The sequence below is a fragment of the Adiantum capillus-veneris genome, chromosome 7 (genome assembly GCF_014529385.1).
Source record: "Adiantum capillus-veneris isolate H3 chromosome 7, ASM1452938v2, whole genome shotgun sequence".
NCBI lineage: Eukaryota > Viridiplantae > Streptophyta > Polypodiopsida > Polypodiales > Pteridaceae > Adiantum > Adiantum capillus-veneris.
In genome coordinates this window covers 160,657,456-160,682,108 of record NC_140937.1, presented here as the reverse complement: position 1 = coordinate 160,682,108, position 24,653 = coordinate 160,657,456, and the positions used below count along the sequence as shown (strand labels likewise).

Sequence of the window (24,653 nt, the reverse complement as noted above, 5' to 3'; positions counted from 1 at the left end):
TAAGTGACGATACCATGTGTTAAGCACCATTAGACATTATAATGTACAAGCTAGAAATTATCCAAGTCTACTCATGATGAAACATGTGAGAGAGGTGGTCTCCAAGTGATTATATAGCTATAACACGGAAAAGCTAAAGAATAGAATCAACCAAAGTCAGCTTTGAATCCCCTTTGAATAGTCGTTTTCCAAGTCTTGACCTGGATAGATTCACTTTACTCTGTTTCCATGTGCTCTCATAATCAAGGTTAGACAAATCTACAGCTTTCTTTAAAATGGCGTACCGAATTTCAGTCACCAGCCTAAAATAAGCGCAATATATTGATGGCTACCACTTTCCATCCAAAACTAGGTCATACCATATAGATAGGACTGGTGTTATGTCCTTCAAACTTGACCTTGAGTAATAGTGATAAGCATGTGTCTTCGGCTATAAAACTATACACAAAGGAGCACTCATTCCTGAAGGATACCAACAAGGAATTAGGAACAGGCCGTGGGCTGGTGAAACTGATACATTTAGCAAATGTTAAGATTGAGGAATTGCTAGTTAAGGCGAGGGAAAACACAGTCTTCTTCCAGCAGATGTATCCCCTATGAATCACATAAGCATCTCCTGCAGGTAAGGTGCAACAATTTGATAGAAAAGTAGATGCAGCAGGTAAGAGGACAATTACAAGAGGGCACTTTCTTCTGTGACAAATCAGGCCCCAAACCTCTCATGCTGTCAGCTGATTATACATTCTTGAGAGCCATCATCAGACGAAGAATCGCTCTCACCATCCTCGACCCTTATGCCACCACTGTCATCATCATGGGCTCTCATGCCATCTTCACTGGAACGTCCATGCCTCCTGGCATGAAGCCTCTGCACTCGCAGCAGATGCATCATCACATCTGGTATTATGGCAAAAGGTGTTCGCTCTTCTCGATTGTTCTTATTCATCTCCATCACCTAAAAAGAAGACAGTAAGCAGCTTATAGGATCCACGGAAAGAAAATTCCAAACCAATTTACATAACAAGCACATGCTTATTTGGAGCAGACTGGTTGCACTGAAATCCAACAATCTTGGTTTCAGCTTAGATGCGATGCAGAAGCAGTAGGAAGGTTTTAAGATAAACTAGAGGGCTCTCTCTTTGTCACGAGACAATGACAACCACTATATATATTTGTTGGTTTCTTTCCCTTAATTTTTATTTAATTTTTGGGACCCTCCTGTTAAAATCACAAATGCCCGGACATTGCATGGCCAGTGTGAAACTGCCATTGGCCGAGAGTTTCACCCGCAAGAGTCAAGGCAAGGCAGCCACAAGATCTGGAATCCGACTGGTAAAAAAGTGGTTAGGCTCAATTAAAGTCATTTACGCCCCTCGGAAGGACTTTATAAGTTGGTGGGTACCAGGAATTAATCCAAAAGGAGCAAACTGGACACATGGCAGTAGGAGAGCAACCTACAGTGCAGGTCAACTCTCACTCCAGAAGGTCTCATCCAAGAGGGGTGCGCCCAATATGAGGCTGAAAAAGCTGATATTTCAGCTTTGTGGTGGATTTTCACGTTCTACACCTTTAATGGAAAGCTTGCCTTCTCCCTTGTCTCATGTAGCAAGATGATTTGCTCTCATGCATCTCTCTCCCCCCTTTGCACATATGGTAATGCCCTTCTAGCTGGGCTTCTCAGATGACCATGTACAATTCTGAGGGTTTTATGCGTGTTTGCCAAGGCAAGAGCCTTTTGTACAAGAACCGGATTAGCTAATTGCTAATCCCCCGCAGGTACGCACAGTTCCATCGCAAAGGAATGCGAAGTTTTCTCGCGTGAAAACTCGTGCAATTTACAAGGGAACTGTCCCATTGTGAGCCGGAGCTTCTGAGACACGCGTAGGCCTGTTAAATGATGCGAAACAGAAAATTACAGCCTACTGTGTTTTTCTGCAACTTTAGGGTTTCACACCTAAACTACAAGATATCGCCAGAGGAGCCTCTAAAGGACAACTTGGAGAGATCTCCCGCGAGGAATCTCAAAGGGCAAGTGACCCTACAGGTGCAGGAGCTCGAGGGCTACTCACAGGAGTGATCGGCACACAAATCGGAGTGCAAAACAGAGAATTACAGCTTATTGTAATTTTTTGCACGTTTAGGGTTTGGCCAGTTTTGATGCCTACAGGTTTAGGAGCTTCGAGGAAGCTAGGGAATCACCGAACAGGTGATATGGTGCATATTGGAGGCCAAAAACAAAGATTTCAACGTGCTGTAATTTCTCGACAAGTTTTGTAAAGAGCTCTGATGTGCGTGGAAAGTCACTGTTTACTTTTGATTTTGTTCGTGGAGACTTCTATTGTGGTTATGCTGCCGAAATTGGATTAGAGTAGGGGAATTTCAGCTTGATAGAAGTGGGACAGCTTGTAGAATTTTACAGGTTTGCTCAAGTGCAATAAGAATAAAGAAATAGCAAAAGGGATGCCAGTCTTTGGGGCCGGTTTCATGGATTCGTTGCTAAGACAGAATCACCCTTTCCTTAAAGAGTGAGCCTTGGTTGGTTTTTGGCGAAGACACAAAGCACAAGAACTTGGAATTACATTATGGCTAACAAGACAAATGACGCCAGGAAGAGGGTTCCTCTTCGCAGCATAGACTGGTTGTACCTCCGGTGTTCGAGGTTGGCGAGAGTTCACAGTCACCTTTGTTTGTGCCTTTTGTTGATGTGAATGCTCTACAAGTGCAAGGGTTTATGACTGGCAACTAGAAGAGGATGCATTCTGGACAGAATTGGTTGCTGCTATGAATGTGTTTTCTCGGTTGGTGCAAAATCCTAGGTTTATGAAATTTCTGAAAGCGCCACCAGTGTCATAGCAGACAAGGCAACTTTCTCATGCAGGAGAGCCCATTGAGGCTCAAGCCCAGGGCCCTTATGCATCCGAGTAGGGCACGGAGCACTCGCATGTTACGGAGTCAGTTGGGGCTCCAAGGAAAATTCCTTCCGTCCACGAACAAATGGTTAGAACACTACTTCCACAGGCTTTACCAATTCAACCAGCCACCTTTCGGAGTCCAAATGTTGGTTTAAATGGACAGGGAACTAATTTCTAGGCTATGCGTCAGGTTTTTCCACCACCCACATACATCTTGGGTATTTCGGGGGTGGATCTGTGCTTCAAAGCATGATTGGTTATGCGCCTAGAAACCAGCAGTACATGCCATGAACAGTCTTTGGGGTATACACGGTGTAACGGTGACGAGCACCACGTGCCAACAGAAAACAGCAGATTGAACAACTTTAAGCACCTCAAATAACAACTGAATTGAAAGAGATGCACGACACGAGATGGGGAGTGGCGGAGTTCAGAGCACTGGCCCCAAATGCTTGGGCCCTTTTCGATATTTCTTTATTCTTGTTGATTAACAAAGTACAACAGCCGAGGAGTACCTCCTCTTCAATCTGCGCGCTGAAGAGTGTCAGAGAGGGCCCCAAGGCTCATGTTTAAAGGCCCAAAGCCTTAAAGCATCAAATATGAAAAGCTGGCCCCAAAAAAATACAGCAAATTCTGGGATGTCCGTACAAGTGCTATGTCATCATATTTTGAGATAATAAACTTGTCTGTCTTCGTTTCGGCCATTTTCGTGCGCTTTAAACAAGTTTTCTTTGACTTTTAGGGTTTTTAAGCCCCTTGGCCGTTGATTTGTTAGTTGATCGAGGATTCCTTGTGTTTCTTCTTCTTCTTCTAGGTTTTAGGCCCCTCGGCCGGGATCTATTCCATTGGTTGGAACTTGGTGGGAACTCTTCTTTAAAAATAGGCCACATGGCAAGACTTTATAAGTTGGTAAAACATCTTTTGCTCCTTCTACTTCTTTTGCTATTTCTTCTTAGGGTTTAAGCCCCTCAGCTAGGATCTACAGGTTGGCTCTGTTCTTTAGTGGCTTGACACGTCAGCAATTTGTGACATCCCCCCTTCTTGAAAGAGAGTAATCGTCCACGATTAGAACATAACTGCAAAACAACTCAAGTTAGCTCAAAAATTTCCGAGAGTCTTTCCGAGGGACAACCAGTTTTCTCGCTCGAAATCGGAGCTCTTGATTTCCTGGGTCGTTGGCTTCCAAGAAGAATCTCATCCGATAAGGAGTATATCCTCATTCCATATCAGAGCTCTTGATTTCCTGGGTCGCTGGCTTCTTAGAAGAATCTCATCCAATAAGGAATATATTCAGTGGTTGGCACATCACAATGCAACACAAATGCTCACATATCCATGTTACAAGACATAGAAACATAAAGTCACCGATGAACACTCGCCCCGCAAATAACCATCAACTTCCGGGCCATGAGCTATTCAACGATTCCCTCATTACTCCTCCCGCATAAACTAGCAAGGTCCGGGCCGGGAGATATAGAGGCCTTTTACAACCAAACACCCCCCCCCCCCCAGACCGCAGTCTACGTCTTTTGGAGGTTCAAGCATACAACCAAACGCTCCCTAGACACCCCGTCTGCGTCGTTCGAAGGTTTTCCAACATACAACGAAACGCTCCCAAACATCCCATGTGCGTTGTTCCGAGGTTCAAACAATACCAAAACAACATTTCTCACTACTACACCTGGGAGTAGATCACCAACTATTGAAACCAGTATTAATTCAAATCGGCACCAATACACGTTCAAAACAAATACCATCCATTTCAAATAATTTCTAAACAGGATCACCAAACAACTCTCCAAACAGATTCAAACTTAAAAAGCAATGTCAACATCGAGGTTGGTTTGAGAAGAGACACCTGCTGAGAGATGTCGAGAAATTTCAAGTTGTAATTTGCTAGGGTTTCTAAGGCAAGCCTTTCAAGATACCCCGTCTACCAGAAGCTGCAATCCGAAGGAAGATGTCTGAAGGCATGTAACTTCGGGCAAAATTTTCTTGAAAGCTTGCCAAGTCCTTGGAGTGAGCAGCTTGGTAGCTATAGACATCCACCACTGCATGGCATTTCCTCTGAGAAAAAACAACGGCTTAAAAAAATAATTTGATCCTTCTCTTGCAAGTGATCTTTACGGCCTATGCCATGTAAAACAGAGCGATGAAGACGAGAGCGCACCCAATGCGCGATGGAGTAAGGGTGGAAGTGGCTAATAAGTCCGAGGTCGGACACAAAGCTTCTTTCATAAAGTTTTCCGTAAAATCTGGAAGCGCCATCTTGCTCTGTCTGCTCTTTGATAGGACCAGTATGCTTTCAGAAAAGCACACGCCTGAAGCTATGATACCACTGTAACGATGACGGACACCACGTGCCAACGGAAAAGAACAAACTGAACAACTTTAAGCACTTTAAATAACAACCAAACTGAAAGAGATGCACAACACGAGACGGGGAGTGGCGGAGTTCTATCCCAAGACAGCATTGGCCCCAAACGCTGGCGCCCCTTTCGGTATTTCTTTATATTGCTGATTCGCAAAGTACAACAGTCGGGGAGCATCTCCTCTGCAATCTGCACGCTGAAGAGTACTAGAGAGGGATCCTAAAGCTCATATTTGAAGGCCCAAAGCCTAAAAGCATCAAATATGAAAAGCTAACCCCAAAAAAGCACTTTCCTACAATTTCGAGATTTTCCTAAAAATCCACCGCTAATTCCAGGATGTCCTTACAAGTGCCACGTCATCATATTTTGAGGTTATAAACTTGTCTAAGTTCGTTTGGGCCACTTTCGGGCGCTTTAAACAAGTTTTCTTTGACTTTTAGGATTTTTAGGCCCCTCTGTCCTCACTGATCTATGAGTTGGTCGAGGATTCCTTTTGTTTCTTCTTCTTCTTCTAGGTTTTAGGCCCCTTGGCCGGGATCTATTCCATTGGTCGGAAGGTAACTCTTCTTTAAAAATAGGCCACTCGGCAAGACTTTATAACTTGACAAAACATCTTTTGTTGCTTCTGCTTCTTCTTAGGGTTTAGGCCCCTCGGCCGGGATCTGCATGTTGGCTCCGTTCTTTAGTGGCTTGACACGTCAGCAATTTGTGACATGGGACATGGTGCCAAACCCCATGTATTGTAACATTGGCATGCAGCAAGTGTTTTAGTGCAATCAGGGCTAGTTTGGGGTTCTTTGGCATGGCTGGTTTTTCCAACCAACAGGCAAATATGGAACCGGTGACTGAAAATGTCAATGGCCAGCGGGCACCGATGATCCCTATTACAATGCCCATGTTGTAGACACTTCCCCATGAATTGCCAAAACCATACAAAGAAGGTGGTGTAGTAGTGAAGTTTGATACTTTTAGCGGATTCGAGGACAAGACGAAGGCTCTTACTTTCCTCCAACAATTTGATTTGGAGTGTCCAAGCATGTTACATTCGTATCAGAGCTCAGAAAGATTCTTCTTCTATGAAGGATTTGATCCTTTTTCAGCACACATAGAACATGACAGAACAATCGAGACCTATATGAAAGAATTTTCGTGTCCAGACCCCGGCTAATAATCTGTATGTGAAAGAATCTTCATGTCCCAACCCCGCATGTATGTGTGAGAATCTTCGTGCCGCAACCCCGGGTTTATTAGCCACTCCCACCCTTACTTCATCACGCATCGAGCACGCCCCATCTTCATCGCTCTGTCTTACAGGGCATAAGCTTTAAAGAACCCCAGATTACACATGGGATCTCGCGGAGAATCTGACAGAGAGAACACCTCTCGGTGGGTAGGCAAAGAAAAGTTGAAATCTGACGCGAAAACTGAAGAAAAGAATGAAGATTTGGACAAATTCGTGGCGGAAAACTTTGCCAGAACGGAGTACAAACGTCAACTACAGGTTGACACATGTGTGAAAAGATTAATCAAGTACTCCAGAGACCGAAGATTTGCGAAACACCTGAAGGATTAGCCGATGAGATTTACTTGAGATAGCGAGAGGCCATTGATTTTGAAACCGGCCCGTAGGGCGGTAGACTTTAGCTTTCACCCAATTCTTTACTCGATAAACTTTACTTGACTTTACAACACAGAGGAAAACTTCACGAATAAACCTGTTGACTTTAATTAACACTTGTAGGCCCAAGCAGACAGCGACACCTTGTAGGCCCCAAAGACTGGCGCCCCTTTCGGTATTTCTTTATTCTTATAGAACTTGGGAGAAAACCTGCAAGTTCCTTCGAGCTGTCCCGCTTTTACAGAGCTATAGATGGCCTACTCTAGCCCGATTTCGGTAACACAACCACAGTAGGAGGCTTCACAAACAAAATCCCCATGCTAAAGGTGACTTTCCCAGCGCATACGGACACTTTCCCAAACCTGGCGAGAATCTGCAGCACGCTGAATACTTTGTTTTCTGCCCTGAAAATGCACCAGATCACCTATACAGTGATCCCAACGCTTACCCGAAGCTCCTAGGGGTATTAAGGATCAATTAGGGTCAAAACCCTAAACCTGCAAAAATATACAGCAGCTGTAATTCAATGTTTCGGGCTCTGTTTTGAGTGCCGGTCGCATCCATAGCAAGCCTTCATACTCCCACACCTGTAGGGCTACTTGTCCTTTGAATCGGACGAGATTTCTCACGTGAAATCTCTCTGAATTCATTTGTACCTACGGGGGATTAGCAATTAGCTAATCCAGTACCTAGACAAGAGGCTCTTGCCTCGGCATACGCGCATGAACCCACACAACTGTACATACATATGGAAAGCCCTCAAGCGGGGCATTACAATTTTGTATTCAAAGGGGGAGAGAGGTACACGAGAGCGGAATCATCCCACTACATAAAACAAGGGAGAAGGCAAGCTTTCTATTCAAGCTGTAATCACCTACACCCCACACTGGTTCACTTCACGAAGCCAAAATCACCCTCCTCTCTCATTTTGGGCGGGCCTGCCCCCTCTTCATATTGGACTGGGAAAATGCATTCGGAGCCGCCATGTGTCCAATTTGCCTCTTTTTGAGTTAATTCCTAGTACCCACCGATTTATAAAGTGTAGCGAGGGGCCTTAATGACTTTGAAATGAGCCTAGACACCCTTTTGTTCGTATTTCAGTGCCCATTGGCAAAAACAATCTCATGGCGACCTGTCCTACCTGGCTACGGGTGAAACTCTCGGCCATCAGCCATTTCACAGTAGCCACACAATGTCTCGGCCATTTGTGACTTCAAAAAGAGGGTCCCAAAAATTAAATAAAAATCAAGGAAAAGAAACCAACAACTAAGCTTAGTGGTTGCCACAGCCTCATGACAGATTCTCCTCTCAGGTCGGGAGGAAAGCTGAAAGGACAGATGACTGCAGAAAAAGCGGAACCTGTACTCACAGAAAGAGCTGGACAGAATTCTTAAGAAGATGAACTAGAGAAGATAAGCCACAAAGTTACAGAGCAACAGCCGAGCGTGGAAGAAAAGGAAAGATAAAAAAAACTAGCTCAATAAACATCGACTTTTTGTACCCTTGTACCAGACTACACACATCTAGCACTTGTACAAAGACTTCACTCACCAATCAATCACATCACATTTCCCCGGAGATCTTGGATGCAAATCATGATCATTGTAACTTACTTAGCAATCAAATCCAGACCGTGCTAATCTTTTCGCGGATGTCTCGCTACTATCAGATTCATATCCTTTCTCACCTTTCAAGCAGACATGCCAATGACCATCCCCACAAGACAGTACATTCACAAAGCATGCAATCGCAAATTAAACACTTAGTTCACACTGAACACTGAAGTGCAAACAGTCTGTAAGGTGCAGAGGAATGAATGTTGTATTTTCTCAAGATTAGTGATCTTTATTGCTCAAGGTTCCTTTTAGTTCTTTAGGGAAAGAGAGAGCTTTCCGTCTTGCACAGTGTTGTGGTCACGAACAAAGTGAGTGGATATTGTGCATGCAAGTGAATGAGACTGAGAGAAGGAGAGAGAAGGGATACAACACCGAGAGGTTGTAAAACCCTCCTCCGAAGGCCCCACTCTCGTCGGCGAGAGTAGTCTACTTTGATTGCACAAAGGTGTACAATGCGTATGCAATGTGACTATGCCGATGACGACGGCGACTTGATGGCTGAAATCTGTGAACTTTTATCTGCTGATTTTCATGGTCTTCTTGGTGGCTGAAAATGACTGCTTCTGGCTGTTTTCATGGCTGAAATTGATTGGTTTATTCGGGGCTGATGTACTGAGGAAAAACGCTGGAGTCACTGCTCTTAGGCTGAGTTTTTGGGTGGGTTAGCTTGGCTGAAAAAACGCTGGACAGCACCTGCTAAAAACACTGAATCTGGGGGTCTATTCCATGCTGAAAACGCTGCAATGGGCAGCAGTTGTTAGCGTTAGTAGTTTGCTGAATTGCTGATGTTGGTGCTGAGGTTTGGTGAGCAAAACGCTACAATGCTTATGGTCTTGGCGATGATGCAAGGGCGAAAGGATGCGGGAGATCTGGTGTTGCCGCGGTACTGCAAGAGGACTCGCCGGCTGAGGTCTTTATCCAAAACGCTAGGCTCAGTGGTATAGGTGATGATGCAAAGCCAAAACGCCAGGCTTCTGGGGGTACTGCTGAGAGTGACCTGTTGAGCGGGAAGCTCCTGCTGCCTCTTCTGCTAGAAAGTGTGAACTTGGGTTTGCTTATATATTAACTTAGCAAAATTGCCCTACCTACTTTTGTTGGAAAGTCACTTAAAAATAATAAGTGAAAATACCAATAAATAGGAAAATAGGCTGAATGCACTAGAAAATTCCCCAACTGATGCTAATGGATTCTGATGGGAATTCCGATGATCATGCTGTGTGCAACCGGAGGATATGCATCTATGCTAAGTGACTGGGCATACACGGTCTACAAATAGACTCACAAAAGTGCCAGATCAGTGCTAATCTAGACTTGACTGAACTGACTGAACCTTACTGTGGTGTAGCTTGTCCACTGACACATAAGGTTTGGATGTGTCACGTGGCATCCTCTCCTTTTCAAAGTGAGGTACTGGTACCGAACTGTATGGCGTCGAGGGAGATCGCCAATAGTATCCGGAATCTTGGAAGGGACTCTTCGCCGGCCCACTGTGATGTGTGGGTCGTGCGGTACTTGAACTTCATAAAGGTCTGCAACGCTTGCTTCTTTGGGTTGCGCCGAAAGCGACACAAAGTCTTCTGAATCTCCTTCCTTGCTTCAACTTCGTGTAGAGTCCTACTTCTTTCGTCTTCAAGAATCTCCATGGCTGAAAATTCCTGAAACCATCTCCAACACAAAACCATGAACATACCCATTCCACCTCAAGTGAAGGAAAAAAATCTTGTCTTTGCTAAAGACTGTGTATGCAATGTAGATGAACAAATAGATGGAGTGACAAACCGTTCATCAACCACATGCAAACAATGAGATCGAATCTTTTCTGTTTGATCAAAATCAATCAACTGTGGCAAATCACAATGGAAATGCCCATGCTTGGTGCTCATACAATCATGTGCTCGTTTGGAAACTGTGTCATGCGAAGGAAGAGACATGGAATGTGACTTCCTTACATACAAACTTTTCAACTTTTCATGAACAATCCGCATACATTCGTGCTCATCCATGATAGAAACATGCTCAACATACAATATGTCATGCCTAGTAAAAGGAATCACATAACGATGCTGACTAAAATACAGGAACCCGTCACGAATGAAACACTCGAACAATGCGTGTGTATCAATCATGCGAGCACATAATACTTCCTGGGAGGGTTCTTTGGGCCTCGACTAGAAAGCCCATATCAGATCTTCGTGACTGCTCGAATCTACAACGAGGTTAGCTTCGCTAGCAAAAGCATCCACTAACACATCATCCTTGTGAACAATCACATCATCTTCATGCAACTCATCATGCTTGTCTTTTTCATCCAAATCATCATGCAAATCATTATCCTTCATATCATCATGCTTCTCATAATCATGCAAATCCTATGTGTCATATTGTAGAGAAAGAGAGACTGAGAGAATCTCCTTATCCCGAATCCTTTCAACCTTGTCCTGCATATTAGCAATGAGAGATGGAGAAGGAGCAGTGTCCATTCCATGAAAGATAGTAGGAGAATCACTTTTGGCATTGAGAGTTAAAGTGTTAGCCTCAAAATCAATGAGAGCGTTAGTCTCACGAAACCATCGAATGCCCAAAATCATATCACATCCTGAGAGAGGAGAAACAACAAATCTTCTAGTGAAGGCAGTCTGTTGAATTGCAAACAACACATCAAGGCATTCCTCTGTGATGAGAGCGTCCATACCGGGACGAAAGCCAGAGACCTCGATAGGAGATCTCGGACTAACCTCGAGGCGGGCTCTCTCAACAAGAGAGGAACTGATCACATCATGCATACTACCTGGATCAAACAATATGACAAAACGGTGCCCCGACGTACGACCATAACATTTAATGAGAGAATCATCAATGGGAGGGTCCTGAGAAACTTTGGGCACAATCGTGTTATCATTCATTGCATTGACAGATTAAGTGGGTGCTGTGGGTTCTTTAGATTCATTCGGCTCAAGCTTAGGACATGTTCGTTTTATGTGACCCTTAATGTGACAATGAAAACAACGACCTTCCTTAGAATAAGTGCTTTGTTCGTCCGAAGTGATGTAACCTCTTACAATTCCTTGTGCTACCTTTTCATATGGAGTAAGCTTAGGTTTAGCAGTTGTGTTAGCCTTACCCTTAGATTCATTGGAATAATGCTTTGTTAAGATACTGTTGGAAGATTGGTTAGAAGAGTTATCATTCTTACCATTCTTACCGTTCTTACCGTTCGGAGGGTTCTGAGAAGTCTGCGAGGTACTGTTGGAAGTCTTGTTCTCCTTAGACTTTCCCTTGTTGTGCTTCATCTCCTGTGCGAGAGCAATCGCTACCGCCTTGTTGAGATCGATTGGATCGAATACCTCGACATCGTACTTAATATACTCGTCCAATCTAAAGACAAAAGCCTCTTTGCGCTCATCATCCGACATACGTAATTGGGTACCTAGCTGCAGAACACGATTAGAAAAAGACATAACCGGCATACCATTTTGCTTGAGAGCGCGCCAATCGTCCTTCAATCGTGCCAGGTACTGAGGTGGCATAAACCGCGCCTTGAGCTTGTCTTGGAAATCAGCCCAACTAAAAGAGGGGCGTGAAATCGTCGGCTGCCTCAAGGTGCGCGGCTAGCTGTGCCTCTTGCCATGCGTGGTACCAATTGATGGCATCACCGGCGAGGTACATAGCTGCTGTCAAAACTTTGCTATTTCCTGTCTTCTTAGTTGTCGCAAAATAAGCATTAAATTGATGCAACCAAGAATGAATAACTGTAGCATCCATCTTACCGTCATACTTACTGAAAGTCAACTTTTCTGTAACTGGATGGTTGGAATCCGCGTCGTGGCTTGTGCCACTTGACGAACTTCCACGATCTTTGGGTGGTTCGGTCTTCAAGGCTAGGATTTGGGCAATAAATTTTTGATGGCGAAGCTCCCTTTGAGCTTCACGCTCAACGTCCTTTTCTGTTTTTCGTGCATTTAGTTCATCGCGCTCGCGTTCAAGAGCAAGTCGATTTTCTTCTTGTTTTGCAGCAAGTGTGGCGTTTCTTTCATCGTGCTCGCAATCCTTGGCTTCTTGTGCACGGTCCTTTGCTGCTTGTTCTTCTGCTTTGCTTGCGAGTTGTGCCAATGCAACTCGATTCGTTTCTTGTTGTTGTGCCATCATGTCCAACATCGACTTGACCATCATCTCCATAGGAGTGAGGACAACTCGTGGCGTAGATGGCGAAGGGGGAGGGTTGGAAAAATCTCCTAGTGGGGAGAATCCTTGCACCTCTCTCATGCTCATCACCTGAATGCGAAGTATCCATGCCGCTTCGGGTGACGACCATGCACTAGAATCTTTCGTTCTTAAGTTCACGAGGAACTTGGTTCTTGAGGTTCTTGAGGGTTTCTTGAGGTCCTTGAGGGTTTCTTTCGCTTCCAAATCGCGTTCGAGAAGGATCTTCTCTTCACCCGAGTTCTACCCTTTTCTGCGGGCGCACCCCTTGGCGGCCTTGCACCATAGTAACAGGGAATGGTCGTTTTCAGGTCTCGAATCCCCGTTCCCATTCCAAGTTCCGGTTTCGAATCCCCGTTCCGTGTTTCAAAAGTGAGTACCCATAACAGGGAATGGCATTTTGTTCCGCATTCCCATTCCCCGTTCCCGTTCCGGTTTCCCGTTCCTGGTAACTATGCCTTGCACTCACACCAAGGTTGCTTTTTCCCACCTCACGTCGATTGGCCGGCCACTAAGTGCACGGTCCGCTCTCAATGAGTGAAAAGAGACACAAGGGGAGGATGGACAAGCCCTTCTTTCTTGGGATTCCTGTCACTCTTCAACAAAACACGACTAGGAATAGCCATGCCCAAGTAAACTTGGGTTCGAGCGATCGCAACAAGCAAACAAAATTCTTGTGGTTCTTTCCTTGAGTAATGCAAAACACTTTCAAAGCTCTGATACCAATGTAAGGTGCAGCAGAATGAATGTTGTATTTTCTCAAGATTAGTGATCTTTATTGCTCAAGGTTCCTTTTAGTTCTTAGGGAAAGAGAGAGCTTTCCGTCTTGTAGAGTGATGTGGTCACGAACAAAGTGAGTGGATATTGTGCGTGCAAGTGAATGAGACTGAGAGAAGGAGAGAGAAGGGATACGACACCGAGAGGTTGTAAAACCCTCCTCCGAAGGCCCCACTCTCGTCGGCGAGAGTGGTCTACTTTGATTGCACAAAGGTGTACAATGCGTATGCAATGGACTGATGCAATGTGACTATGCCAATGACAACGACGGTGATGACGACGGCGACTTGATGGCTGAAATCTGTGAACTTTTATCTGCTGATTTTCATGGTCTTCTTGGTGGCTGAAAATGACTGCTTCTGACTGTTTTCATGGCTGAAATTGACTGGTTTATTCGGGGCTGATGTACTGAGGAAAAACGCTGGAGTCACTGCTCTTAGGCTGAGTTTTTGGGTGGGTTAGCTTGGCTGAAAAAACGCTGGACAGCACCTGCTAAAAACACTGAATCTGGGGGTCTATTCCATGCTGAAAACGCTGCAATGGGCAGCAGTTGTTAGCGTTAGTAGTTTGCTGAATTGCTGATGTTGGTGCTGAGGTTTGGTGAGCAAAACACTACAATGCTTATGGTCTTGGCGATGATGCAAGGGCGAAAGGATGCGGGGGATCTGGTGTTGCCGCGGTACTGCAAAAGGACTCACCGGCTGAGGTCTTTATCCAAAACGCTAGGCTCTATGGTATAGGTGATGATGCAAAGCCAAAACGCCACGCTTCTGGGGGGTACTGCTGAGAAGTGACCTGTTGAGCGGGAAGCTCCTGCTGCCTCTTTTGCCAGAAAGTGTGAACTTGGGTTTGTTTATATATTAACTTAGCAAAATTTCCCTACCTACTTTTGTTGGAAAGTCACTTAAAAATAATAAGTGAAAATACCAATAAATAGGAAAATAGGCTAAATGCACTGGAAAATTCCCCTAACTGATGCTAATGGATTCTAATGGGAATTCCGATGATCATGTTGTGTGCAATCGGAGAATATGCATCTATGCTAAGTGATTGGGCATGCACGGTCTACGAATAGACTCACAAAAGTGCCAGATCACTGCTAATCTAGACTTGACTGAACTGACTGAACCCTGCTGTGGTGTAGCTTGTCCACTGACACATAGGGTTGGGATGTGTCACATGACACAGTCAATCTAGGTCAGCTCATCTAGTCCAGCACTCTTGATGCACCTAGATCACTATCTAGCCATCTCATTCTTCCGGAACTCTTAATGCACTAAGAGCAGTATCCAATCATCTCATCCAGATACAAGTCTTGATGCACTAGGATCACATCCCTGACTCAAATAGCCATCACATTCATATCCCACTGATCTCTAGCAGATGTATACATTCATTAAATTCATCAAATCAATCATCAGACAAAATGTTGCAACATTTCATCTTTTCAACACATACTCTAACCATAGTTTTTTCTAACGTCAACCATGCGGCATACGCGGGCGGGCATGGAAGCCCGCCACAAGCTCGGTTCAGACCCCCTGAAGATTCCATACGTGGGATACCATACGGCACCCTAGAAAACACTAGAGAGTAGCACAAAAACCACAATATACAAGTTTAAAACACTAGAGACTGAGAGAGCATTGGAACACAAAACCACAGAATACATTAAAACTTTAAAGTTTAAACATCATAGACTTCGCCGTTCGAACTTTGGACGATAAGATCGGTAGAAATTAGAATTTAGAATCATACTAGAGAAAAGCAGGAGTCTGGAGATAACAAAATATGGAGCCTCCAAGGACCAAAACCTACAAACCCTCTCACACCGTCATAAGTGAGGGTGGGACTGTTGCTCAAGGAGACAACCAAAGTTTCCAAAGTATCTTGCAATGTCATAAGCAAGAAAATAGCTTTCAGCTTATCATCGAATTGTTGAAGCCCACTGTCCTGCAACTGACTCAACACACCTGTAAAAGCACTCAAATGCTCAGTAGCTAACTTCGAGTCGTCAAGCTGCATATTCACCAACTTTCGCATCAAATGCACCTGATTCACAGGCGTGGTGTTTTCATAATTGGACTTTAGCTTTTGCCATATTGCATAAGCAGAGTCCAAACGCTTGATGTCCGTCAAAATGTCATCATTGATAGCCATTTTGATGTAGTCCATAGCCTTCTTATTTAACCTGGCCCACTCTTCGTCAAACAAACCTGGTGGCTTATTCTGTTCCGATGCATCTTCACAATCCTTTAAAAAAAGGATACCTTGCATGCGTTCTTGCCAAAGGTCGAAGCCTTGACCATCGAACCGTTTGATTTCCATCAAACTTTTAGTGTCAGATGCGGAAGAAGAAGCACCCATAACAACTCAACCACAAGTGCGTATACAAGAGAGATGCGATAGGCTGAAAATTTCAGCAAATAGTAGCAACCACAAGACTTTGCATACAAAGAGCCACACTTTCTTTACATGAAAGAGTCCAAATCTGAAATTTCAGCTGAAATGTGCAATTTCAAGCACCTGTACTCAGCTTTTCACTCAATTTGTCGCGACAAACATCAATACATGTGATCCCACAACTTTGATACACTTGCGTATTGCTGTTTTGACATGTTATAACCTGTAAATCACCTGTTTTGACCTAGAAATAGCCTGTTTTTTGGCTGTTTTGACAATTTGGTGACCTTTTCAACTACGGAAGCAAGGGGCTTCGCGATGGAAGCGAAATTGATTGCATGAGAGCAATTTTAACTCACTGCCAGCAGACTGCACAGGACTGTTTTGAAACCCTAGGGCTCTGGTATCAGTTGAAAGCGCGAAGCAGAAGGTACCGGTATGTGCGCGTCGTGATGTAGTGTACGATTGGTGCAAGAAGCAGGAGTCAAAGAGCAGTAGAGCTAGTGCTAGAGATCGAAGCAGGGAAAGAGAGAGCTCACGTTTCTGGAAAAAACTCAATAAGTGAGTTTGGGGTTTTTCACTTTTACTATAAGTGACTTTAAAAAAATGTGTCTAGGTTCAATGTGAACCTAGACAAAAGTATAAAAATGTACAAAAAGCGGTTATTTAGGCCTTTAACCCAACAGTGGCTAATAAGTCTAGGTCGGGATATGAAATTTCTTCAAATACAGCTCCAGTAAACTTTAGAAGCGCCACCTTGCTCTGTCTGCTCTTTGGTAGGACCGATATGCTTTCAGAAAAGCACACGCCTGAAGCTCTGATACCACTGTCACGAGACAGGTATCACATACCAACGGAAAGAACAGACTGAACAACTTTAAGCACTCCAAAGAACAACTAAACTGAAAGAGAAAGGACACGCGACACGGAGTGGCGGAATTCTACCCCAGAGAGTATTGGCCCCAAACCTTGTCGCCCCTTTCGGTATTTCTTTCTATTACTTGAACTTAGTACAATGCCGGTCGCGCTCTGCACCTTCTCACCGAAGCATGCAAGAGACTGAGCCCTCTGCACTTATTTAAAGTCCCTTGGCCTTGAAAAGCGGTTTACATGAAAAGCTTGAAACTCAAAAGAAATTGGCTCAAAAGGTGGGGCCCCAAAAACAAGCAACACGTTTTGCGAAAATCCGTACAGCCTGTCAGCGCAAAATCTGGGACTGTCCGTACAATCTGCCACGTCATCATGTCAGCGCGAAATCCGGAGATCCGTACTGGCTGCCACGTTATCAGTTTTTGCGCTATACTTTTTTGTGTGTGTATTGAGGGTCCAGCTAATGCCTTTATGTCCTCTGGGCCCCACCGAACGGGGTACCAAAAGTTGGTGGAACTTTTACTTCTTTTGTTGCCTCTTCTTAGGGTTTCGGCCGTGATCTTAAGGTTGGCTCCGTAAGCTTTAAAAATTCCAAAGTCATTTTATCAATGTGTAACTAACTCACAAATGTTTAACATTAATTCTTTCTATGAGAACATTAAAGGTTTCCGACACAATGCTGCACCCGCACTGCTCCTACACTACCTGTTCACACTTGTCCGGTCAATTATCGGGGCACAAGTAGTTAAAGTTAATTTAACTTGCTTATCCTAAGGCCTTAGTAAAAATAGGTGAAGGCCTTAGCATTACTGATCTAAGGACCCCATCTCATTCCTGTGCTTGCACTAACGCGCGTAATTTTTCTGAGCCTAAAATCTAAGGCTACTGTCTACCCCTTTTGAAGGCCTGATTTCCCAATCACTAAGGCTTCGGGGTATTTTTTGATAGGGTCTCCTTGAGGTGTTCTAGCCCGCATTTAGACACACTGAGGCCCTAGAATTACTAGTTCCATTTTGATGTGCACACAACTAATTAGATAATTATTTTTGGTAGATAGATTCATTATTTACAAAATAATTGTTTTCAAGTAAATAAACTAATTATTTACAAAGACTGATATTGTTACACAAACGAAAGAAGGTAGAACTCCAAAAGATGCGTTAAGCACGCACAACGAGGAAATGGACAGTTTATCGAAGAGGTGAAGCCATTATCCAAGAGTTTCGAGCTCCCAAACCCTCTCTCCCCTCACCTACCCCTCCTTAGGTTTTGTTCTTCTTTCCTTTCTTTTTTTTTACCCATCTTGGACCCTCAGTCATTTATTGAGATGTATCTCACAACTCCTTCACTAGGAGGAACCGTCTCTAATGCTTTGTGTTTTGCTTTCGGTCCCATAGGTCATATCTGAAGACTGACCCCGTGGACGATAATACAATCTCTCTCTCTCTCTCTCTCTCTCTCTCTCTCTCTCTCTCTCTCTCTCTCTCTCTCTCTCTCTCTCTCTCTCTCTCACACACACACACACACACACACACACACACACAAAAACAACATGCTAGAGAAAAGAATTCAAACCGACCTTTTCCGCATCAGGCGGGAGTGGAAGTCGATCCTCTGCTGTTGGTGCCCAGATTTTCACATCATGATCTAATCCACTAGTTGCAAGTACTGTTGCGTAAGGATGAGGTTCTAAACAGTTTACAACTTGATCATCTCCCAGCATTAGTGAAACCAGCTGCCCCCCTGCTTTCTTCCATATAAATATCCGCCCACAATCTGAACCACTCACCACGTATTCTGTATTAGGACCAAAAAAGTTAACGCCCTTCACTGTTTGAGCATTCCTATGGCCCTCATAAACTTGCGGTTCTTTCGTTGAAGCATTTGCACCTTCACATGAAGCTGATTTTGGATCTGATCCATAACCCATATCTTTCTTGAACAGATAAATCTGTTCATCATTATAAGAAGCTAAAAGCTCTTCCTGTGACGAATATGCCACACAGGTAATGTGCACTTGATCTGAACCAATTAGATGTGAAGGGGTAAAAGTGTCAACTGGGTGATCTCCTGTGCCACAGAGAGTTTTTCTGATGTCATAAACCCTGACAAACTCATCAGAACCCCCCACAGCAAAGTAAAGCGGATTTCTAGGGTTGATTACAATTGCATTCAATCGAACAACTGCACGTCTGCGCCACTGATTTGACCCAGCCGCAGAACTGAGGCATGAAAACAACTTGGTGCTTTTGTTGCTTCTCAAGTCAAACTTCAAAGAGAAAATGAGAGGTATTGTTAAAACAAGAAATTGAATTCTACAGACTCTTCACAAGTAAGAAGTGATGATTTCAAAAATTATTGCAACCTACAAATTGACATTGAAATACTTGACCACATGCTAGAAAAAAAAAACAGTAACAAAAGACCTACATGCCTCACTACCCCATCTTCACCGCAACTATAAAAGAGGCGGGGACTGCCTGGTTCGATAGCAAGCTTGTGGGCCCGCCCTTGGTGCTTTGCTAATTTCTTCGTTTCCACCATTCCATCCTCTTTAAATTGAGCATGCCGGACCTGAAAGGTAGAGAGAATTGATGATAGATGCATCACTATATCAATTTCCACCCAATAAGCAGATTAAACTAGTGCTTCGCTCAAGAACTATATCCATGAAGCACACCTCACCTGCCCATCTGCAGCACAACTGACCACACTGCGATCGTCTGAGAAGGGCATCACCTTTGCTTGAAAAACGTTACTATCATGACCTGAACAGTAACTCAGCCTTGATGTTTTGGCAGCCCAGTCCCAAAAGACAATTTTGCGGTCATCAGAACCAGATACCAGAATCTCTCCACTTGGATTGAAGTGAACTGTGTTCACACAACCTACATGTCCATCCAGCTTCCCATACAAGTGCAAGCGTTCTATAAGATCCTGCCAGGTTACAACACAATTCGTTTTTTTGTGATGATCGTTGTTTAAGAGAGACAATATTTCTAAGGTTAAGACAGAAAAACCTGGCACCCTCCAACTCTGTGAGCATAAGCTTTGGGAGAGATGTGTCCAATTTGACGATGCCAAAACTCTTCGAGTTTGCAATGGTATGGCTCTCGCATGGACTTCATGATGCAACTAAAGATGGTTTTGTCTTCTATTTGTAAGTTACAAGCACGATGATCACCATCGTCCCCCCAGCTTTTGTTGATGCACTCCTCCTCTCTTCTATCGATTGACGGTGGCCATGAACCATTGACCGATGACAGTGCTAGAACATAAAAGCGCTAAGTGATTATCGAGTATAGTCACCATCGCCAACAAGCTTTGTCTGTGCATTCCCTAGACGAGATCGACGGTGGCCGTGAAGCGTTGAACAGTCCCAGTAGCCAGGAAGTGACTGCTCTTGATATGATCTACCAGATGCGTGTAGAGACCAATTGCTCGTCTACGTACTGCGTACAGCAGGCCTGAAGGCCATGGCCCGCTTCAGACGACCGGGCTTATTGCATCAAGGTGAAACAGCAGTAGGAGGTACCGAGCTGGAAAAAATAAAAAGGTCAAGGGAATCTAGAGAGATCCTTGTGGTGGGGCGATGCTGCACTGCGTCGGCACTGAAACTAGAAAAAAATGAAGAGGAAGGGGGACAAAGCAGGCGACGAAGGCAAGGAAGAAACCGGAGACAGAGGCGAGGACGAAGAAGAAGTAACAGTCAAAGGCCGGGATGGGGACGGGCATGAAGCAGGAGGAAGCAACGGGAGACCAGCTTTCTTTTTATTTTCAAGTCCCCTCAGAACTCAGTGACGTCCATGACGGATTTCTAGTTTGGTAATATCTTCCGGAGATCCGCGTTCGAATCGTTCAGCAATCGACGGGATTCCAAGGAATCGAGTGCAGTAATGAATAAACTACATGTGAGCCATAACTAAAACTTTTCCGCAGATTTTTATCTTACATGGGCAAACTTCATCCGAAGCATTTTTCCAAAGGGAAAATTACCAAAATACCCCGGAAATTCCCAAACACCCCTCAAATTTCAAAAGTTCCCAAAACACCCCCAATATTTAGTCATAAATTCTCAAAATGCCCTTCAAATTTTCCAAAATTCCCAAAATACCCTTGGTTGTGAAATTAAATTTCTCCAAAGATTAAAAAATTTGTAGCTTTTCATAAGAAGACTCATTGCTTAGGGTATTCTGGTAATTTTCCCTTTTCCAAATTTGAGATGTTTTGTTTTGTAAATTGTGGGTGATAAGGTAGATTCAGGCTAGCTAGAAACTTCAGGTCGTCTCACACCTTAGGCTGTAATTTGGGACCATCCAATCCTTGGGCAACATCTCCCCTCGAAAACCCACGGCCACCTTGTTACTTGGTGAGCCAAAGGATCTTTTTCTATTATCTGAAGGCAGAAGCCACCACGTGGCATTGAATTTAAATTTAAGAAAAAACATCGCTGCCCAAAAAACCTTTAAATAAAAAAGACTCCGCGTGAAAAGCTACCAAGTGACTTTTGAAAAAAAGCACTCTGCATTGCTCAATTGCTCGCAGAAGCAATTCGATCTTCTCCACAAGCAACTCGCAGGTTCCCCAGAAGCAGGTCGAAGCATTGTCTGCAGGTTTGTCTATGTCCACACTTTGAGAGAGAGAGAGAGAGAGAGAGAGAGAGAGAGAGAGAGAGAGAGAGAGAGAGAGAGAGAGAAGGCTATGACGGACGGGGCTAGTAGGCGATGATGGCTTTGCTCGCGCATGAGCTTTAATGGAGCCATCAAACGTTGATCCTACTGACTTCTCATCATGTGCTGGAAGTGGCAACGCCCAGCTAGTTGTACGTATGGCACCTTATAGTTAACCAAAGCCCACCTTATACATGTTCACATGAAAGCGAAGAGCCATGAAGAAAAGCCTACCTAGTCGACATGACTAGAGCATTCTTCAATAACATAGAGTCTGTAGGCCAATCTCCTCCCTATTCATTACAGCAGTACAAGGTAGACAATGTCATTGTTTGCTGCCCTATCGGCATATTGGAATTGTCCTTCTTTTGCAGTGAAGCCTCAACACCTAATTATCAACCTACCTGCGCCTTCCTCATGCAGTGATCATAGCAGCTTTCTGTGCAACAAGACCCAGTGGTCAGCTGAACAGTATGTCCAGCTTCAATTAAGTACCTTACTCAACTCATTTCTGCAGGTGTAACTAGTTATGGCCAGCGTTATGCCGCTCCAAATGGTTTATTTTCCTACGTGAGAAAAGTTCTAAAACTTGTTGTGCAGCTCTGTTGATAGCCTATCTGAAAAGTTGATGAGGCAAGGCACATTTCGGAACGATCTGCAGACAAACAGAAACATCTCTCATGACCAATTAAACGCAAAATATGATGTTCGTGGGAGTTGGTTAATGTGTAGCTCCAAGGAGATACATCAGCATTGCAGCAGAAGTCAAGTAGTCAATCATGCAGGTGCCTACGCTGCCAACCAAGGTCAAAGAATAGTCAAATAGCAGAAGCAGAATCTAATTCTTTTTTCCACATAAGAGATTTGATGTTGGAGAAGCAGAAGAACACGGACTTTAGAGTAATAGCATTTCTGGAGACAGGCATACCAATATGTCAGCACATATTATTCTCAACAGTTCATTGCTGGCCAGTCAACAACTGGGTGGGATAGTAGAAACTTTACAGACAATATGGCCAATATTGCGGCCTGTAAAGAGCTTCTCTTGCTAAACCGCACACAGGCGACAACCAATGCAGGTGCAGTTGAGATTAGCATCAAAAGTACACTGTAGTGTTTCTCTTCAGTAGTTGCATACGAAGTAGGGATGCTCGTGGTGTGGATTTGAACGCCCAACAGTTACTGCTTCGGAGCTTCCTTCTTGCTAATAACCACGATTCGGTGGCGGCTCCCATGAGCAAAGGTCCATGTACGCAACAGCTATCGGATCAAAGTTCAGATGGCTGCAGATAGCAGACATCATTTTGAGTGAGGAACCAAGTTTGTAAATTGTGATCTACTGTCAAATTCATTTTGCAACCTCAAGATTTAGAAATTATTTTATTTAGTTGTACACTCAATATATCATATATGTTGGGTGCCAAGCACCCTCTTGTGCAAATACGTTTCTCATGATGTTGCATCTTATCTCGATTTTCTTCTAGAGATGAATCAGCTTGCTTTGCATCTCCTACTGGCTTAGCATATAAGATCCACTACATTGGTAAAGATTCAAGGAGGGTTGTCTAGACATAGGGGTTGGCTAGGGTGTAGCGGATTGGAGGGCCGCCAGGGCTTGAGAAAGAGAGTTGGACGCATGGGGTGGTGGCGACGTCATCGATTGGACTGAACCTATGGAATCTGGTTGTATGCAAAAAAGGACTAGATTCTCGTAGGCTTCATGCCACCACCTCAATTGCAGTACCTCTGTCATAACAACTAGCTTCTGCATCTTCTGGAGGGATCTGCACCTTCTAGTTGGTCATAGCTTTCCACAATGCCTAGTAAACAATTGACTGCAAGGTAGTATAGGCTTCATAACTGTTAAATATGACAACGTCTCGACCAGTTTTTGGCTCTGTTTTTGAAGGTGAATGATTTTGAGCGGAATGCCACGTGTATTAATGCCCATGAGCGTCACATGATAGTAGTTCGCCAAATGCGTGTTTGGATTATTGATGAGTGGATTGAATATCGTGCCTTCCTCTATGGGGATGCCGACCTCAACATGCCCATTATCATGTGCAATTAGGAAGCACGATACATAACGTGGGTTAGTCAGCAAGGAGGCAAGAAGACATAATTTCTTACCGAAGCAGCTTACAACACTCACACACACACACACACACGCACGCACACACACACACGTACAGAGAGAGAGAGAGAGGAGAGAGAGAGAGAGAGAGAGAGAGAGAGAGAGAAGGTAATACTAATCAGAGGACATAGAACATAAGGTTACATCTGCGTGTTTTGTGTATGGCAGGGAGGACATATTTTCACAACACTGCACGTTCCAATTGCACAAGTGCGACTCCAGCTCGACAACAATGCAAGCTCCGTCATCAACATCCAATTTTTCATGCGCATGCGTTTGCTTGGCGCAACACATAAACGTTATGGGGCAGGGCACGGCTTCTATTTCTTATAAATTTTTGGAGAGACCATAGTGCTAGCTCTCCACCATACATTTGTATGGCACCTCTGTATGACATGCACTGTACTTGCACTTTCATCTCTGACATTTCATTGCAAGATGATATGTTTAACTATTCACATTGCTTTTTTGTAGCTTGACTCAAATATCGGCATGTAGATTGGACAATAAAAAAGCATGAATACAACATTGCAGGTCAGTAAAGCACCTCATTTATTGTTGCAGTTCATTCATGCTTTATCTATTTGCTTGTTTTAGAATTTTCCGTATTACTTTCTTTGCTTTGCTTTATTTGGATCTCGGTTTTAGAACTATATACTCGATGTCGATCAACAACTGCACATGTTAGTTACACACGCAACTCTTTGCATACGGTTGCTAGCCAATGCATGTGATGTATTACAATAGTGAATATATAAGTAGTGAATACATGTGGTGTATTGCAATATAGTGAATTCACCTTGTGCATCTTTACTTTAGCTCTAAATAATTGATATCATACTAGGTGTCTAAATAATTGATGCCATATGTCCTCGTTTCTTCCGTATTAGATATCAGTATGAAGTTCTCAAGACCTAGAAGATTATAGTCCAAGCGTCAATAAGCTAGGGATCAAACTACAACCAATTTGAAACTAGCTTATCGTCCATATGATAGGTCATGGTTTGAAATTATTGCGTTGTATAAATATTGGAGCATGCAATGTGGCATCTTTGCTCACAATCTAGAAATATGACCTCCT

General features: G+C 43.9%; 1 protein-coding gene across 1 annotated transcript; it reads right to left on the bottom strand.

The window, feature by feature from the left end:
• Positions 1 to 248: 248 nt before the first annotated feature.
• On the bottom strand, positions 249 to 20,551 carry LOC147454941 (uncharacterized). The gene is made up of 5 exons (XM_086516773.1): positions 19,789 to 20,551; positions 19,454 to 19,705; positions 19,199 to 19,342; positions 18,348 to 19,037; positions 249 to 955 (listed from the first exon to the last, which is right to left on the bottom strand). Exons 1-5 carry the CDS (start codon positions 19,894 to 19,896, stop codon positions 728 to 730), a joined length of 1,422 nt encoding a protein of 473 aa, XP_086372899.1. The 5' UTR covers positions 19,897 to 20,551; the 3' UTR covers positions 249 to 727.
• Between the last annotated feature and the right edge of the window lie 4,102 nt (positions 20,552 to 24,653).